This window comes from Falco cherrug, chromosome 6 (assembly GCF_023634085.1).
Source record: "Falco cherrug isolate bFalChe1 chromosome 6, bFalChe1.pri, whole genome shotgun sequence".
Taxonomy (NCBI): Eukaryota; Metazoa; Chordata; class Aves; order Falconiformes; family Falconidae; genus Falco; species Falco cherrug.
The window spans coordinates 61,341,029-61,360,318 of record NC_073702.1 but is presented as its reverse complement, the minus strand read 5'-3'; the positions used below and the strand labels follow the sequence as shown (position 1 = coordinate 61,360,318).

At 39.5% G+C, this 19,290-nt stretch overlaps 1 protein-coding gene across 5 annotated transcripts in view; it reads right to left on the bottom strand.

The window, feature by feature from the left end:
- The window catches only part of CEP85L (centrosomal protein 85 like), a 152,888-nt gene that overhangs the window by 66,621 nt on the left and 66,977 nt on the right, over window positions 1–19,290 (bottom strand). For all 5 annotated transcript variants that reach the window (XM_055713250.1, XM_055713248.1, XM_055713251.1 and 2 more), the window contains one exon: window positions 4,016–4,782. In XM_055713250.1, coding sequence (XP_055569225.1) covers window positions 4,016–4,782 — 767 coding nt within the window. The remainder of the gene's footprint in view (window positions 1–4,015; window positions 4,783–19,290) is intronic.

Below are 19,290 nucleotides of genomic sequence, written 5' to 3'. Positions count from 1 at the left end.
TAAACCTGATCTCTAGACTAGCACACAGTATGTACCTAGATGCATTCAGATAATAGGATCAGGCTTTAAGAAATGCCTTTACATGAAAACATAGCCTTTTATTGCAGACTTGTATGGCCAGATTTGTATGGCCTCCCAGTTCAGCAAGCAGAAACTGCTGCTGTGTATTGTAAGCACTTTTCCCCTTCACACAGACCTGATCGCAGACTTCCTTACTTTAAGGGTTTTAAAAAGAAAAAAAGAAAAAAAAATAATAAAGACTATTACAATGATAATGTCTGCTGAAAGATCAGCTGTACATTGGAAACAATTAAGTGATGGTGCAATATAAATTCTGCATGGAGATTATTTTCATTGAAGCACTGTTAAAAATCTGTTCACTGGAAATGCATAGACTGTTTGTCTTCAAAAAGCATACGTGTTAAACAGTACACATTAGCTAGAGAAGAGAATTGTCATATACAACTCCATGATATTACACAATAATCATAGACCGGATCCACCTTGGAGATTTATTTCCATAACGTACAAACATCACACCCACTGCTAAACCTTCTCTGCACCTTCTCTGAAGAGGTGTTCTGTTGATCCACAGTATCTTTTCTGCAGTTGCAAATCTGACCATGTCCTGAAAGAGAATCTCAACTTAGCTGTAGGTTTTCTACTCTGAGCTTCCCTTACAACGTACCATAAATATTTCGTTTTAAAAACTACAGTTTACAGTTATAGGATTTTTAATTCAGGAAGCAAAGTGTAACAAAAGAACAACACGTAGATGCCGAGTTCAGTCAAATTCAGACTATTAAGAAAGCAGAGAATCTTAATTTCAAGAGTAATTAACCTCAGAACAGTTTTTAAGGGCTGCAATACACTCTCTTTTACAGTAAACTTAAATTCAAAGCTTATCTGATTTTATAAAAATAAACTCTTAATTCAGATTTTTGTGGGGGTAAGCTGTCTATATCAGTCTACATCAGGGCATAAGAATTTATCTGTAGACTGTATTAAGTCCAACAGCTATTCCTGAACCATCAGTCCTCAAAATCAACTCAGAAAATTGTCAGAGTTTATTCATACTTCATTCGTGATGGCTGCCCTCTATAGTGTCTCCTCCTACCAGCCTACCTTAAAGGTACACAAAGCCAACCTAGATTGTCAGTTAGAAGCAAAGTTCATTTTGTTTTCTGTTCATGGCAATGGTAGCTTTCAAGTGAAGTGATGACAAACTGTACATTTTTCAGTCCTGTAAAAACCACTGCATTCCCATCAGCATACATACATATTAAAAGCAAAAAGGTAAAAATAATCCCCACTAAGAGGAAAAGAAAAGTTTTAAAAGTTTCTATAAAGGTGTGGCATTTTCCACTTTTATAAATCAACTTCTTCTAGCAAAATCTTATGCATTCTGCTCTCTTTCTTTCCTATGTATATATATTCCACTCAGGATTGTAGTTTTCTTGGTTTCTCAGAAATAATAGTGTATCAGTTCCCAGGTGCATAGATGGTGATCTTTGGGGGAAAAAAACCCTCAAAACCCATAGCACAAGTTTGCTGAGGTTTCTTGAAGAAACAAGTGTCAAGACAGGAAGAATCATTCTCCTTTCTTCACCTCTTCTGGCATCCCTCCTCCTTACAACTGTAACCTCTGGCAAAAAGATAGGGCTGGCAGGCAGGGCCAGCAGAGCCCGAAGTAAGAGCCCGAAGGCTCACTGCACCTGCATGTGCTTTAACTTTCTCTTTCTCCAGGTCCTATTTCACAATCACATCTTCTTACTTGTGGCAATGTAAGAGATCACATTTCAAGGTCCATCAGCACAACTCCGAATCATACCAATGGAAGTGCTTGGTAAGGTTACCAGGCACCTCCTCCACACCCCTTTGTGCCCCCAGTTACTGTCAGGCTCCCTGCGGCCCCCCAGGGCAAGCAGAGCAAAGGCCACAGCTTCAAGGACTTCCCCTGTTTGCCAGGACTGACCACACAGATGACGGAATGAATCACAGCTTCCCAAGCCAGGGGCTACATGGATCCTGTAACATATATATTTTTACATCTGTATCAGTATTGATAACAAGAGCAAGAAAACAAAGTTTTAGGCAAAACTTTATCCTATAATCTTACAACCTCAAAAGCCTGAGAAGGTGCAGCACCATTTCACGATTTCAGCCAAAAAGATAAACAATGCCCGTGCTCCGCCTGTTGGCTCTCCTCAAAACACAGCTCGCATCCCTGCCGGCAGGAACGGAAGCGTTTGGATAACCACATAACGCATGTAAGGTTTAATCTGTTTCAAACGTGAAACTTAATCTTCGTACAAAAAGGAGACACTGTATTTCATCACAATCCGAGTCAGAAAGCATCTGTGAGGTGTGCAAAAAGCTGGGAGTTGTTTTGACCTAAACTGAGAGTTTCTAAAACACCCAACCTAAACAAAGTGTTGTGAAAGGTATTTAAAAGATGAAGAGACATACACCTAAATGAAGAAGAATAAAGCTTGCTCTCAATATATATTTGTATCCAAGAAAAGAACCACCAGGCACAGTAACCTGCACACAAACCTCAGAGACAGCACTGCTGACAGCTGCAGCCAGCTACACATCTCAGGTGTTTGGGAAGACATGAATGAATGGATGGAGTGAGCATCTCCACATTTCCTTGCTGTCGCTTCCCAAACCCCTCATGTGCTCCTTGACACCACTAGTAACTGCCGGCTGCCAAAAGCCCTGCTGGCAGTGCCCCCAACCCAGCCTCAGTAGCAAGCCAGTTGCTGTCACTTTGACTCCAAGAGGACCCTATCAGTCCCTGCTCTCTACCTGGGTAATTTCTCGAATTCAAAAATCTTCAGAGCACTTAGAGAAAGATGAAGGTTTCTGTAGTAATAAGGATAGTAAAGGGTGGCTACCTGGAACAACATCAGGTTCTTAAAGACACCCTTAAGGGTTACTGTTACTTTGGCCATATTAATTGGCTTAAATTTTTTTAAGTTAAAAAATCCAGATCACCATTAATAGCAAAACTAGGATCTTGAGAACATCTAAACTTTTCAGTCTTTCCTTCAATATAGAATGGAAGGAAAAATAAAAATTAAGTAACTTAAAATGAGTTGTGCTAAAATATATCTTCAGGCTGGAGAAAATGGGTAATTTTCACGTACAAATATCTCTGCTCAGGTAATAGCCTAGCCTAACCTTAAGACGCCTTTCAAGGTAGGGGAAAACTTAAATATTGTGATCTGTTTGGCATTTTTTGGCAAGCCAAGTTTACCTACACAGGTAACCCTGGACGTCTAGATTTAAAACACTGCCTTCCTTCACAAGCTATCTCTTCCCATTAGGGGAAGAGCTGGAAAAAAATATTATGAATCATCATGTCCGAAAGGGTTATCTGTCTCTTAAAACTACATGCTTGATGTTCTGTATATGAAAACACTTGCAGAATGACACATTAAAACTACATATTATGTTATTTAAATAAACCAGATTCATTGACTACTATAAGTTGGTTCTCATTAGTTAAAAAATAAGCAGGAATAAAAACTAAATTCAGTTTGATAAGTGCTAGGCATGGAAATATTAAACACTCATCCTTGCAGTATGCAAAACTCATTCTCATTTTGCTGAATGCATAAATGCAGACTCTTTGTAAACCCATTCAGATCAAAATATATTCAAAGTTCCCCCACTATGCTGTGACCAACAACTCTCTTCAGAACTACTGCAAATGTTATTTGACGAACGTCTCACTGCGTCTTCAGAAGAAGAGATGCTAGTCTCATCCAGCCACGGCACAATGAATCAGAGGAAACTATAAGCAGACGCCATAAAAAAAAACAAAGCAAAACTGTTTGTCGCTCAGGTAATATTGAGAAACAAGCAGCAGCATCCCTAATCAAAGTTTAAAAACACCACCTGGTCAAGAGGACCGGTTCCCTTTCCTGTTTTATTCAAGGCTGCCTGATGCCTCAGGTGTAACACATGATGCCACATGATGGCAGCAAACACCAAGCTTCAGCCTTACCTGTACAGGCTGTTCACCTCCTGTTCTAAAATCTTCAAGCTGCTGCACATGCCATGCAGCAACGCTGTAGGGCTCCTCAGCAGTCCTGCAGTCCTGCGGATTTGCACGTAACTGTTCTTTAAGCCACATTTGAGTTCTCACTGCTGGCTGTATGGGAGCTCCACTCACAGCCTGTTGTCCCAGATTTGCATATCTCTGTCCAAAAGCTTCACAACTGGCAGCTGTAGGTTTGCTTTCAGGTAAGGCACTGTAGGTCAAGTCTAAGGCATGTCTCCTATGTGAGGAATCTGAAACAAAGTCGTCTTTGCTGCACGTTTCAAATTTGTATTTGCAGTCCCGTAGAGAAGATAGTTTTTTCCCCATTTCTTTGTCCTCAATTTTTAGCAACTCCATGCTATCATGCAGACAACTTGGCCCATTTGTCCTTAGTTGTGGTGACACAGCTTTGTCCGTACTAGTCCTGGAGTCTACGGAATGACTGCTACCATCTTGGCTAAAGGTATTTGGTGAGCTGAGTTTAGACAAGGAGGACCATTTTCTTACAGGTCTTGCATCCTTCATGTCAAGAGAGTTGTCCAGGGCACCCTGATTTCTGCCTCCTCCTGACCGTACAAAGCTTGTGTTCCATTTTGAGCCATCAGACTTGAAAGCTTCCCTGTGTTTGGAAAGTGAAGTGCTGGCATTAGACGGCATCACATGGGCAGTGGGAATAGAAACCAGTGATCGGCTAGGCTTAAACGATGATGTACCACTTGAAGTTGAATGATCTGGGAAGAGAGATTTATCACATATATAAGTACAATACAGAACTCGTATCATCAGTCCCCAGAGGACAAAACATCAAATTCAAGATGAAATGCAAAAATAGAAGGAAACTAGTTTCTTAACAAAACAATTCACATCTAAACCCATTCAAGATTATGAGAATGGAAACCTATTAAAGCAGGAGATACTCAATTTTATTTTGCTCAGGTGCCACATTTACAAGAAAAAGAGAACTGTACTAAGTAGTAGCGACAGCATCTCCAGATACAGTTCTCAGGCTGCAAGCAGAAGGCAGCGATCATTCCACAGCTTTAAGGTGGCTGGCTAGATTTCTCTCCCACGCCATGTCATATTAAGTAGCTTCTATATCACAAACCACAGAGATATCACAATTCAGGAGCCCCAGGACTGGTTCCTTTTCCATCACCCCTCTTCTCATTTTTTAAAGGCAAAACAGTTCACTAAATGCACTTTGTAAAATGGCAGTGCTGGAGATAAGCCAGTTTAATTACAACCTCTTAGGCGGAGCTATTCATCCCTTTTGGATCTCACTGATTTCAAACTACGCTTCCTGTTTTGGCTGGGGTAGAGCTCATTTTTTTCACTGTAGCTAGTACAGGGCTATGTTTTGCATTTGTGCTGAAAACAGTGTTGATAATCCAGGGATGTCTTCTGTTACTGCTGAGCAGTGCTTAGACAGCATCGAGGCCTTTTTCTGCTTCCCACATCACCCCACCAGTGAGTAGGCTGGGGGTGCACAAAAAGTTTGGAAGGGACACTGCCAGGACAGCTGACCCCAACTAACCAAAAGGGATACTCCACACCATATGACATCATGCTCAGCAATAAAGCTAGGCAGAAGGTTGGCAGGGGACCGCTGAATAGGGACTGGCTGGGCACTGGTCAGCTGGCGGAGAGCTACTGTCTCCATTTGCACCACTTGCCTTTCTTGGGTTTAATTCTCTGTTACTTTCCTTTTCCTTACATTTTTTTTTTCCAATTATTAAACTGTTTTTATATGTCAACCCAGGAGTTTTCTCACTTTTTACACTTCCAGTTCTCTCCCTCATTCCAGCAAGGCGAGAGGGAGAGTGTGGGCAGCTGTGTGGTGCTTAGTTGCCAGCTGGAGTTTAACCAGAACACATCCCCAGGCGATTTGCTAAAAAACAAGATTTTGAAAAATGTCATGTTCCATTTAGGTTTTATGTTATTTACAGACCCAAACACAATACCACACAGAAACTGTGTGTGTAGCATAGCTTCTGAAATCTATTCCAAATTGAAATATCAAGAACAGAGAAGTCGGTGAGGCAATACTTAGGAGGGGATGGAAAAGCAAAGATGAGAAAGGTAAAGGAGAGGTTACTAGGGTCTGGCTGAGAGCACTCACGCCCAGCGACATGTGCTTAGCATTACAGGTTGTGGACAACCAGAAATAAACACCTAATCCTCTCATTAGAGGATCAGCTCCCACCAGTCACATGCCTGCATCTTAGCAAGCTCATACTGCTCATTAGATTCATGGCAGATAGACAAAATGAAATTGCTCTAATTAAAAGATTCTTTTGGGGTCCTTGTTGCCAAAAGCAAGACAGATACACTTCTTATTTATCTCATCCTCAAGTAGAGGGAACATATTTCTTTGGGATTTTTCTGCTGGTACAAGAGTTCATAGTGGAACAAGAAAAAAAAAGAAAAACTGCTCTAGAAGTACAACTGGCATACCCAGTTTGATGGCTACACTAGATCAATGTGACTTGGTGAAAGCCAGAACATGTTATTGATCGGACACACCTTCAAAAGATATCTTTGACTCAATATATGCCACAGACAAGAAAGACAGCTTCTAATGGTGCAACAACTTCTAAAAATAGAAGCACTTTTTTTTCTACACATCCAAATAAAAATATCCTTAACTCCCAACTTAAATACTCCTCCCTATTTGGGACCCGACTTCCTCACTCCTTGTACTTGCAGCACAACACAAAATATAGCTCTACAGCCACACTCCTCATGAGAAAAATGCATTATAGTCCACAAAATAAACAGTTCCTTGATTGATATCTGTTTATTACATACTTGTCTTCCAACTCCTGAAGGAGCCTGGGCTCCTAAGAAGGCAAAAATTCATGCTAAAGCCTTCCTGCCTCCTAATTAGCCACTGTCCCACTGTGTACCCTCCTGTTTCAAAAGTGTAAGCTTACACCACGTTGTCTTTTGCCTCTGCCCAGCCACCTACTTTCACAACAGTTACAGAACATAGATATCTTTTAAGACTTGACAAAACTGTCACATCTGGTTAAAATGGACCAACAGATTAAGAGTTATGGCCATCATCAGCATCCTATGAATAAAATACACACAGGATGCTCACACTAGAAAAAGTGGAATTGAGAGTAGAATACCACCAGCCTGTTAAGATATGGATCATGTTGCTAATAGATGTGAGGTATCTTTTTTGTTTTATATGCAAGATGAAAGACCTTCGTCCTCCCTACACTTCTTCCTGAAAATTCTATATTGCAGAACGAAACATTTTTCTTGGCTGTTTTTTCTGTCTTGATATTGCACAAGAGGTGGCATGTTAAAGAGAAAGACAGAAGGCCACACAACTAATTTCAAGTGGAAGGAATCATGGTCTTCTGACCAAAGACATTTGTGCCCACAGCTACTGTAGCATGAGACAGTGCTATGCAACGCTACAAGTTCCCAAAAACGTGATATGCCCACCGCATGTAACCAATCTGCCTGTGCCAGGTACAGTATCAGCTTCTGTCAGCTCTGTTTTCCCATCTTCTCTGGTGGCACAGTAGACACTTGCACAGATAGCCACTACCTATCAGGTACACCTTGCTACTGTGTAGCAGGGGCCGCCAGCTTCCAGCCCTGCTCTGCAATAGAAATAAAGGTACTCAATCATCTCTTAGTAAGGACATCAAAGCAGTGACAAGAAGGTGAAAGAGGTATATGACATGACGGAGCTGGAGTCTCAAACATACACACTATGAGACGGAAAGCACAGTTAAGAGTCCTGCTTTCTAGGAGCATGCAGCAGAAGAGCAGGGGGACTCTTGCTCTCCTCCTACTCTCCTAGACAGAGCAGGGAAAAAAACACCCAGTAGAAAAATGCACCTCTTCTTGTACAGGTACTCCTCAGCTAAAGGCTGCTGCCTTTGTAACACCCAAGCAAACTACCTTTGTACTGTACTTTACTCAGAAGCTGCATCTGAAACAGCACAAAGTCAGTCCTGTGAAGGAAGCAGACACAGGGGTTTTTATATCCAAAGAAAATAATCAAAAGGAACTAAGTGTGGGGACCTATGTTTCAGGCTATGCAGATTTCTATGAACAGAAATGTCACATCTGCAAGAAAAAGGTAAGAGAAGAAACCCTACCTGTATTCATGTACCTGTAAAAGACACATTTCCATAACAAAAAAAATATTATGGTTTTTAATATAGCATTTTCAGTTTGAAATACTGACTTAATGTTACCTACATGCAGTCTTCAAACTAGAATTAAAACCAATAACAATTAAAAGTATACAGTCTCCTTTACCTGCTTTTATTAGAGCACAGTTATTCATATGTGGCAGATTTTCATTTTTTCCTTGTTCTACTCTAAGTTTAAGCTGAGTTAGATTTAAACTTCTTTTCCTCACTTCTGGTTCTAAACTCTTCAAGCAGATTTAAACTTGGAATACCACATACATCCAATTAAGCTGATGGATGTCTCTGATAAATTTGTCTCAAACACAGCAATTTTGGCTTCAACTTGTCCTAATTAGTCTTCTAATTAATGCTTACTGAAACATATGAGAAAATTCACACTTCTTCTTGGAGCATATTGCTTCAGTCTGCCTTGACTGCAGGCTCAGCTGGAAGAAGAGCAGCCTGCATTTTGAAACATCTCAAAACACAAAAAACATGAAATTCTGAAATGTCATTGAAAATGGAGGAGAATCCAGAAAGCACCATGGAACTTAAAAGACATTACTTTTTCTGTAGTCACGGAAATAAACTCCATCTGGCCAAATCCTGCCAAAAAATCTATTTTATCTAAGCAGCAGATTCTTCCCTTCCATACAGTCAGGGGTAAGCAAAGGGTTCAGAATAAGAAGTGCTCTCCTCTCAGCATTACTCAGTTTTCCCTTAATTGAGCTAGAATTTATTTGAAGATTACAAACACTCTTAAACATGGTTGGTGTGCCTCCAGAGTCTTTCAATGCTTAAGACTGCGCTCATTAATGAAAACTTAGAGGCAAGACAGGGAAAAAAAAAAAAATATATAAACATATATAGCAGTTGCCACTGGTTTTCCTTCAAACAGCATCAAGATTATACGTTAAATTTTGCTTTTTGATTACCCTGTTAGCTTTTTTTAGGGCCCACCACAAAGCTCCCTAGAGCACTTTTCTAATAGGCATGATATTTTAATACCTGATCCAATACTTTCCAAACCACACAAATAAAGAGAATAAAAAAAAAAAACTTGTTTAACACACACTACAAGATTTCTACTACATAATAGCAGCAGACTGAATGAATAAAGTATAAAAAAAAAGTTCATTTCATATGGCTTTCTTCCTATCCTGTGTTACAGTTCTGAACAATTGCATTACTGTGTATCTGGCATAAAAAAAATTGCAACAAATATCAATCTTGGTCTTAATAAAAACCTAATCACAGGGAGAGAGCATAACAGACACTTTCTTAAAGAGGTAGAAGAAAACAACCCTCTAACATAAAGTTAATGAACGCCTCCTACTCATTTACATTTTCTCGTGCTATGCTTCTTAAACCACTATTGCCAACCAGGTTTATCGTAACTAGAAGAAAATCTCTGAAGTCATTTCTCACCACCATTCAGCTACTTAAAATCATTATGACTGACTGCTGGCCAACAGAAAGCACACAAGACACAAAGAAGGTTCATTGTAACCCTCAACATCATCTTTAGCTGCCAAGTGAAACTAGTGCTGTAAGAAGCCCCATCTCCAACATACACTTCTATGTGACAATTTCGTCGCAGCTCCCCGTAAGGTATTACCAAACAATAGCAGAGCAACCAGCTAATACAGTTTCTCAACACTAATCAAGCATATGCATTTTGGTTTTATGGGATGCATGTGTATCTAGTGTCACTGAAAACAGAGAACCTTCCTTGTGTGAAGGACTTTGAAATTTGATATTTTATCTAGGGTATAATTAGAAAGCCCTGACCATGGGGAAAAACACCAGTATTAAAAACAGCTGACCATCTCTTCCTGCCCTCCCCTCCCACCCCCCAAAACACTGACATAGATTACCCAATCCAGGAAAATAAACTGAATTATTCTTAGTAACTAAGCAGAAGATCAACAGGGGACATCAAGCCTCTATCATACAAATTAGAGGTCTTAAATCTGGCCACAGTTCAGTGTACAAGAGCTCTTAAATTAGTTATAGGATGTCAGTTCTTCTGAATGCTTCTCTGAACTGCTCTATAACTCTTAACTGCATGGACCTCAGAAACAAGTCACAAGCTATTCCAGCGTCCAACATACGACTTACTGAAGAGGCCATCTCACTCTACCATGCAAGCATGTGGCTGCCTTCCAGAAATCTCCAAAACAGCTGCCTTCATCAATAGAAGCATCTAACTCTCCTGGGAGTTGGTCAGAAAACCAAAGGCCATGGGATGATGCGCCATGGCAGCAGTATCAGTGCTATACATGTGTTCCCCCCTACCTACCTACCAAGTGGACTAGTCCTAATGCCACATAGATATTCAGATGAACCAAGACATTTCAAAAAGGACAGGCAGGAGGCCAACCCTAGCAAAAAGTCCTGAAGAAATTGACTCATCACCCTCTGGAATCAAAAAGCATGCCTTTACAGGGTGCAGCCACCATCACAGGAACAGTTTGGGTTTGGCTGGTTTGTTTTGGTTGGTTGGGGGGGGGGGGGGGTGGGGGGGTGTTTGGGGTTTTTGTTTGTTTCTTTGTTTGGTGGTGGGGGGTTGTTTTGTTGTTGTTACTGTCCAGAAATTGTCACAATTTTTTTTTTACTAGCCCTGTTCATATTACTTCAAGTTTACTATGTCAAATATAAGATGAACGGAGGAAATCTGCAAATTTATCTCTTCCAAAGAATAAATAAATACAAGAATGTGTCATAGAAAGTTGTAGCAGAAAAGGAAGTGCTACAGACACAGGAGAGAACTGTTCAAACATTTAACAAGTTCTGTATAAGAAAGTAGGCCCAAAATCCTCAAACAATTCCTAAGTATTATTTATCAAGTGCTGTATTTCACAGCAAGGAACTAAAACAATAGAGTAACTAACAAAAATTATATTTTGCCTCTATTAGGTTTTATTACATAAGACAATATTAAATACTGAAATACCTACTGCCAGTAAACTGAGTTGCCTGTGTAGCATCTATGCCTTCAAAGCAAAAAACAGTCACATGGTGTTCAGAAACAAGTTTGATTAATGGTACTTGGAAAAAAGAAGTGAGTTCACCGGCTTCCACCATTAGCAGTTACCATGCTGGCAGTGTCCATCAGAGCTGTTTTAAGAAGTGGATAGCAAACCCCAAGTCAGTTCCAGTTTATTTCAAACTAATTCCCATAGAATTTTCTGTAATCTACTGTATTGCATAACAAAAGAATCCAAGTTGTACCTAAAATCTCGTTAGTTTTATAAGTTGAAGTAATTTAAAATCTAAATGATTCACAGAGTGCCAACAGTACTATCCTGAATAATACAAATGCAAATTTAAGAGGTTGCAGCTAAGACAGAATTTTCAAAAACTGAAGCAATTTTGTTGCTTTTATTATCTCCCTTCAAATGGCATCATCGCAGAATAAGATGTGATAAAATAAAGGTAAAGCTACCACCCCTGAGCAATATTACCATAGTGAAACAGAAGAACTAAGTGGTAGGTCAGCCTCACAGGCCCCCTACACAAATCAAAAAACACTACAAGATGAGTTTAAAGGATTTTTTTAGTAAACAGAGCAGAAAGAGTGCTGGAAAGAGTAAAAGCTGTACACAGAAGTACTAGGGTAGCACACACACTTAGCCAAGGAAGGAAATGCTGTGGTAACACTAAGTTCCAGCAAATGGTAAACAGATTCTCAGATATCCTTACAACAGAAGGAATACAATATACATATGAAAATACTTCAACAGAAACTTGCCTAACATACCCCATCTAACTTCTTATGAACTGGCGATTTAGTATCACGTTTATTATCCTTCTCTACAGTTAACTTTCCTTTTTTCTATTTGTAACATCTCACTCATTTCCATAATTCAAGTTCACCTTCTCCCATGTTTGCCAGAGAGGGGACAAGATAGCAACAATCCTACTTAGTATAAGAAGTGAGGATAACACTCTCAGCTTTCAAATAATATGAGAAAAGGGGGAGTGGGAAACAAGTATGTTCTCGAGTTTGGTTAACAAAGCCTAACACAGAAACTGATTGTCACTGAAGAAGAGAAAATCATGCCCTTCCATTGAGCAAGAGTACTCATAATGAAAATTACTTAGTATTCGAAGTCCTGTTTCTAGCTTACCACATAAAAGGTTGCCTTGCTTCACTCAGATTTACCTATTCCCCCGGAACACAGTATTGGCAAGGAACATGCCCCGTGAAATTTATTACTTTGACTGTATTCAGTTATAGCAGTTAGGGTACTGAAATACTTCCAGAAGTCTGCTCTTTGATCAACTCTCATGAGAACACAGCAGACACTCTCCAGCTTTGATTTATCTAAAACCTGCTGCCCCATACCTCAGAAGCCAGCATTGTACACCAACATCAGGTTTCAAACATAACTTCCAACAAGACAGTCACTTAGCAAAAGCCTCATTAGTGAAGTTATTAAGAGTCCAGCAACAAGGACAACCCATTAAATAATACAGTGGACCACATGGAAGGACAGCATCTTCATATGATCTCACCTTAGCACTGCAAAGCAATCTCTGCATTCCAGTGGCCATTTTGAGTCAAAATTCCTAATTCCATCAATTCAGTTAGGTAACAAGAGGCAATCTGAGTATCTTCCCGTAGATCTATGCACCAGTGATCAAACCAGAACCAGTGCCAAAATGAAGAATGCAATGGAGATTATACATTTGGTTTTTTGAAGATTATACATTATCAGTTTAGAAACCACTATGCAGGAAAGAGACAAGCTCAGCAGAAAATGTTAGCTTTCTCCTATGTTCCACTGCAGTCAGGTTTCACATTAAAGTTCCCATTATTAACTGAAGACATTTGGTAGACCTATCATCCAAACCACCCTCATAAAAAATTAATATACATTTCCCTGATTATTTTTTTGTGAAAGATGGTATCAGGTAAAGTTATCCACATTCTGCTAAAAAAAAAAAAAAAAAAGGGGGGGGGGGGCGGTGGCAAAACCCCCTGAAACACCAAAAACCCCATACCGCCACCCCAAACATAAACGCAAACCCCAACCTGTTCCTGTAAACTAGCTGTTTGGCAATATCAACTATTACAAGTCTCAAAATGTAAATACTTTATAATAACAAATAAAGCTTAACAACATCTAACAGCACTTTCTGCTTTACATTTTACTTCAGGGAGACTGTACCAAGCCAGTTCAATAGTTTCTGATAGGGGAAAACAAATACAAATTCCACAAACAAAGGTAAACACCTGTGAGGGTACAGTAAAACTGTGATTTGCTCTGATTAAACTGAGTTTTTAACAGGCACAAGGTATATACATGGAGAGAGTAAAAAGAATAAAACCCCCAAGTCCCCAACATATCACATACAGACCAAGTACAGCCACCCTGCTTAAGGGATCTTAACAGGTATTTTAAGATTTAACACAAAACAGCACTGTCTATTAATACTTCTGTGAAGTGACAATTTGCCTAGCAATATCTAGGCTAATAACACTCAGATGGGGAATCTACAACTCCAGAAGAGAAACATCTTCAAACAAATTTAGTAACTTTCTACTCTTGAGCCAAATCTGGGTCAAGTTAGCTTGCTCACATGAGGCTCACATTGAGAAGATGATTTAACAGGGAACTGTAAAGAACAGTAGCACTGCGTAGAGGTGAGATGCTGCCACTCCAAAATGAAGTCAGCTATCAGTCCCATGCAACAAGTAGCACACAGTTCAAAGAGCAGCAGATGAGATGTTTAACAGGAAAAGATTATACAGCACAAAAAAATAATTACCGCAGACCCACAACCAGTGCAAGATTCTATTTTGTTTTTCTTACTGTACTCAGTTATTCCAGATGCCAATGTTAGAGAAATGTGAAAGTATAGCTTCATCAAAAGCACATGAAGCAAATACAAAACTATGGGGTATTTAACTGAAGCAGAAAGTATCTCATAGACTGTATCTGATCAGCAAGTCTAAAGTAAACAGCAGGTAAGCCCAAGAGCAAATTTTTACTCTGTATCGGTCACTAGAAGAGAAAATTTATTTATAACTGTTATTGGTTCAAGCTTGCAATAGCCATCTGCTAAAAAAATCTACAAAGACAAAGTCTAACCTAACTCACATAAAATCTCTTTAGAGAAGAAAAATGAGTTAAGATAAAAGTATGTCTATAAAGAATGAACTCATTTTACCAGAATACAACAAACCTTCTGATTTAACTGGTTTGATTTTAAACCTTCCGAGGCATTTTGCCTCATTAACCTAAGGATATCACACATACGTATTCAAATATAATTTTGATTTCTAGAAACTCCACTTAATAAAGGATGCTCTGAACAAACACTTTCAAAGAAACTTTCACAGCAGTAACTGACTCACACACAGAGAAATAACCCATCCTCACTGCTTTCTCTTTGCATGCCTCTCTGCCTAGCAGCTCTCCAGCATTCAGCTTTGCTGCTATTACTGCCATAAATACACAGTATCTGACAGAACTGTGCTACAGAACCTGCTGTATGAGTACACGTGAGTAACTTCCAACTGGCCACAACAAAGCAGTAAAAACACATTATGTATAAAATGTGGATGCTCTATGTAACAGAGCAGAAACTGAACAAAAGAGAAATTTTGTACCCTGTAGTACCCATCTTTCTTTCCAGGATTCTGGAGCTATTTTTAAGAAGTTACATAACTTAAGTAGAATGATTTTTAGATTAACAGGTTCTATTCCCCCACACGCACATAAGAGGATAAAGCAATATTCCAGAACAGCAGTCACGTAATCAGGCAACTTCGTTTTGCTGAAATAAAAGTATGAGTGAAAACTTACACCGCCACAAGGATATTTTTTTTCCTTTGCAGTTGGTTATTTCTTTTTATTTGAAAGGCTAGATCTTAACTTGCATTTGCCTTTTTATGAAGGCCATCTACAGCTTTCAATTCCATTTTCTAACACTGAGCACTTAACAGTAAAGACATACAGAAAGCAAATATCCCCCTAGGACCTTCATTAAAAGCAATGGCTAAAAGGAAGGAAAAAAAAATACTGCAGATGTCACAATGTATCTCTCCTCTTTCCTTTCTGAATCCGCAAAATACCTATGCCCTAAATACCATCTACTTCAATAGCCATCAGATACTCCCTCTTGATAGCATTACTTCTTCATCCCTAGCTCGGGATGACTCCAAAAACATGGGCACAACTTGACCAATCAGAACAGAAATCCACCCCTGCCCTCCAGAGGGGGAAAATCCTAGGTTTTTGTCCTCTGTAAGAGAAGATCCCATAGCAGGAACATACCTGCCCTCCACTTTCCTATACCAAGACAGACAGAAGTACTTTCTCAGGCTGCAAAGGAAATTTACTTGTATTATCCCAACTCTCTAACTTACTCCAGTTGCCATCTCCAACAACAGCATTCCTAGATTAGCTAGGCTGGTGCCTTTCAGCAGTGAAACCACCTCACCTAAGATACAAAGGGTAAACGAGGTGCATGTGAGGAGAGACTCACATGAGGGGAGTCTCCCTCTAACCCAAGGGACCACAGCAAAACTGGTGTGCTCCCACAGAACGTTATCATTCCATGCAGTTAAAACTTTGTTGTTGACCAGCATGTATGAATCCCTTACATTTTACTCATAAGTACAGGCAGAAACCGAGCCTACAATTTATGTCAAGTAACTTTGGAAGGTTAAATCTCACTTTCAACTTCCAAGGAGACTGGAGCTCCTGGCTACGCTTTTGAGATCACCATGCATTAAGGGAAGTTTAATCCCTGCTCCTACTAAAATAGTCTTTAGCTTAAAAATATCATATTCAGATTCATCTGGTACCCGTTCTGCTGACCATTAAGCAGGTAAGAACCTTGGTTTGCAGCCCACCAAGAACAGCTCTTTCTACCAGGAGCAGCAGCTTTCAACTTTACGCCAGGCTATGCAAGTGAGGAAGAGAGGACGTACCTTCATCCTCATTTTCTCTCCCAACCTCATACTCCAACCCCTCTATTGATTTCCCCTAGTTGAGCCCTACACATAGTAGTCATCCTCCCAGTTTACCTCTATATTCTCACTTTGAGAGACACTGCCCAAACTCAACTATAAATTAGAATGATTTAAGGTGGAAAAGACCCTGAAGATCATGGAGCCCAACTGTTAAGCTAGCACTGCCAAGTCTACCACTAAATTATGTCCCTAAGCTGGTACCATGTCTACAAATCTCAGTACCTCCAGGGATGGTGACTCTACCACTTCCCTGGGCAGTCTGTTCCAGTGCTTGAGAACCCTTTAATGGGTGACCCTTCAAGTATCACACAGGCTTATGTACAGTAAGAGCACAAGTGTATGAGCTTTTACCCAGATGGAAAAAGAAATCCTTTCACAGGCAGAAATAGGTGTAAGCAGCCACAGCAGTGAGGCTGCCACCAGTCCAGCAAAGCAGGAGGATACTGCTTGGCAGCTTTCACACTGCTTCATAGCAAGACTGTCTCTAGCTCCTTCCTTCTGCTGCAGACAAAGGTCAGGCCAGGTCACCAAACACAGACAGCTTGCCACAGCACTGTCACTGCTACGTACCACTTGGAAGCAGTCAATGTATCACAGGCAATTTACTTAATACACTTTGGGAACGCCTGCATCGAGCAGTAAACCCTACAAAGGGTCAGAAATCATCTCCAGGAACCCCAAAAATTCGACTGCTGCCTCAAGAACAATTAGTTCACTGGGGCAGTCTCTCCCCTTCAGATGCTGATCCCCAAATGGAGAAGAACATGTTAACAGTAGCTTATATTCAACTGGAATAGGTCTGCTGAGGACCTAGCAGTCTTGGTTAACGTAATTACCTACCAAGACTTGGGAAAACGCAAGATATTTAAAAGAAAAATACCACATCCACACACTTAACCCCTCCCCCCAAAAAAAACCCAAAAAACCACACCCCACCAAAACCAGAAAACCCCAAACATAAAAACGATAAAATACATACACAAAAGAACAAAATGCAATATTGCATGCAGTAGTGCAGAAGTAGATCCAGCTCTCTATTTTTTAACTTTTACATTCTTAGCTTTGTTACTTTACCTTTCTTTTACTATGTAAAGATTCTCTCCTTCCATTAAGGTTTCTTGGACAGGAAGTCTTTGATGAAAAAAAAAAAAAACAAACCAGCCTACTCTACCATCTGGAACCAGCTCAGGCATGGAAGGATTAACCTTAAACTGGATTTGACCATACCTCTATACCCTACAAATGAAGTTAGTTTTTATACTTCAAAAATTAAGCATCATTATCCTTATTTCCCAAATGGTCAAAAGGCAAAGTGTTACAACAACTAGCCTGATGTCACTTAGTAAGCTTTACCTGCTTCCTCCCACTGCGCTCTACACTAAGCAATACTGGCGACCCTGGTATAACGTATGTATTTTAAACTTCACAAAATCAAGCAAAACAAAAAGAAGGACTAAACTGAGGGGAAAGGAAGGTAACACCCATCTAGAATCCTCAGCATTTTCCTATAGCAACCAAAAACTTGATACTTGCCAAAGGAATCTGACATTGTTATTACTAACTGTAACACTTCTGAAAGGAACAGCAGCAAGAAGAAGAAGATATGGAAAAGTTACTGAATTCCATCATACAAAACTGATTACAATATAATAAACAGATGAAAAACCTCGATTTTCCTGCATCATCTGGCTTTCAGCATTTTGACTCCAGCTTCTAATGTTTTCTGAGAAACACCTGTGAAGCCATGATACTATGACTGATAACAACTGGGTGTTGTTCCATTTCCAATACAGAATTTCTCTACAGCATAAAACAAAGGAGAGGGATTCACATTTCTGTAACACCCATAAAAAACCCTCCCTCCAAGACCTCCACCTTCCTCACACATACTCCAAGGACTTTTGCTCTTTTTGGAGGACAGTCGACAGTTTAAGCACATGTGAATAATACACTGGTAAAATTAGCAGTGTTAATTCAGAGGCTATATTTAGAACTAAATCTTATATGCTTAGGAGGATTTCTGTACCATAAAAAAACAAGCCTCCCTTCCACAAGGGAGCTATACTGCCTTATATGTTCATCAAAGAAGTCACAAAAAATAATTTTAAAGGCTGGAAATAAAACCCCAAACCTATGTATGTTGCCATCTGAATAATATTACTCTGAAGTTTTCCTGGCATATAGATGCAGATCTTAATGCTTATCAGTGTTTCTTCACCTGCAGTCTGTCTGTAAAGTAATGAGAGTTACACACTATTCATCTGAACCTGTATGTCACCTTTTTTTAGAGATATTCTGAAAATTGAAGGCTATTTGTGTCCTTTGAAAAGGCTGGCTGAAAGTGCTGATACTAACTGTAACCCACACTTAAACAGATAGCAAATTAGGAGAGAAATTCATAACACCCGGTACATTCTTTTTCCAAGCTTTTCCTAATGAAAATACTTAGCTTTGGAAATAAAATTCTTAAAAAAAAAAAAACAAACCAAAAAAAACCCCAAAAACAGTAGTTTATTACTTCTCCACCCAATCACTGGCAAATAATTTCTTAAAAAGTTACTGTTTCTCCTTCCACTGCCTATGCCAGAGATTCAGTGCCCTAACGTTACCATGATTTAGAATATTTTATGAATTAGTACACTAATTAAATGAAAGTAACAAATCCAACTAAATCGCAAGAGCAAGAAAATTCAAGTCATTAATTATGATAAATGCTTTAAAAGAATGTTTCTCATCCTGAAACACTAAGGGTTCCTTTGCCAACTTATATATATGTCAGGTACCATCTGGTCCACCAAATCCATCCTCCCTGGTATGAAGCACAATGCTTGCTACAAATTATATAAACAGTCTCAGATTAAAAGACTTGATCCACTGTAGAGAACATAACTGTAATTAAACTTCATCTTGCATATTTGAGATTATTTCTGTAGTCAAGATGAAACATGCTAAAGCATTCAAAACACAAGGAAGACACACACACAGAGAAAAAAAACAAATCCGTTCTTGGTAAAATTTTGGGGTTTAATCATGGTAATTGTAAAAATTAGTTTAGTATCTTAATTCCCAACAGTGTGGCTTACCTAGCA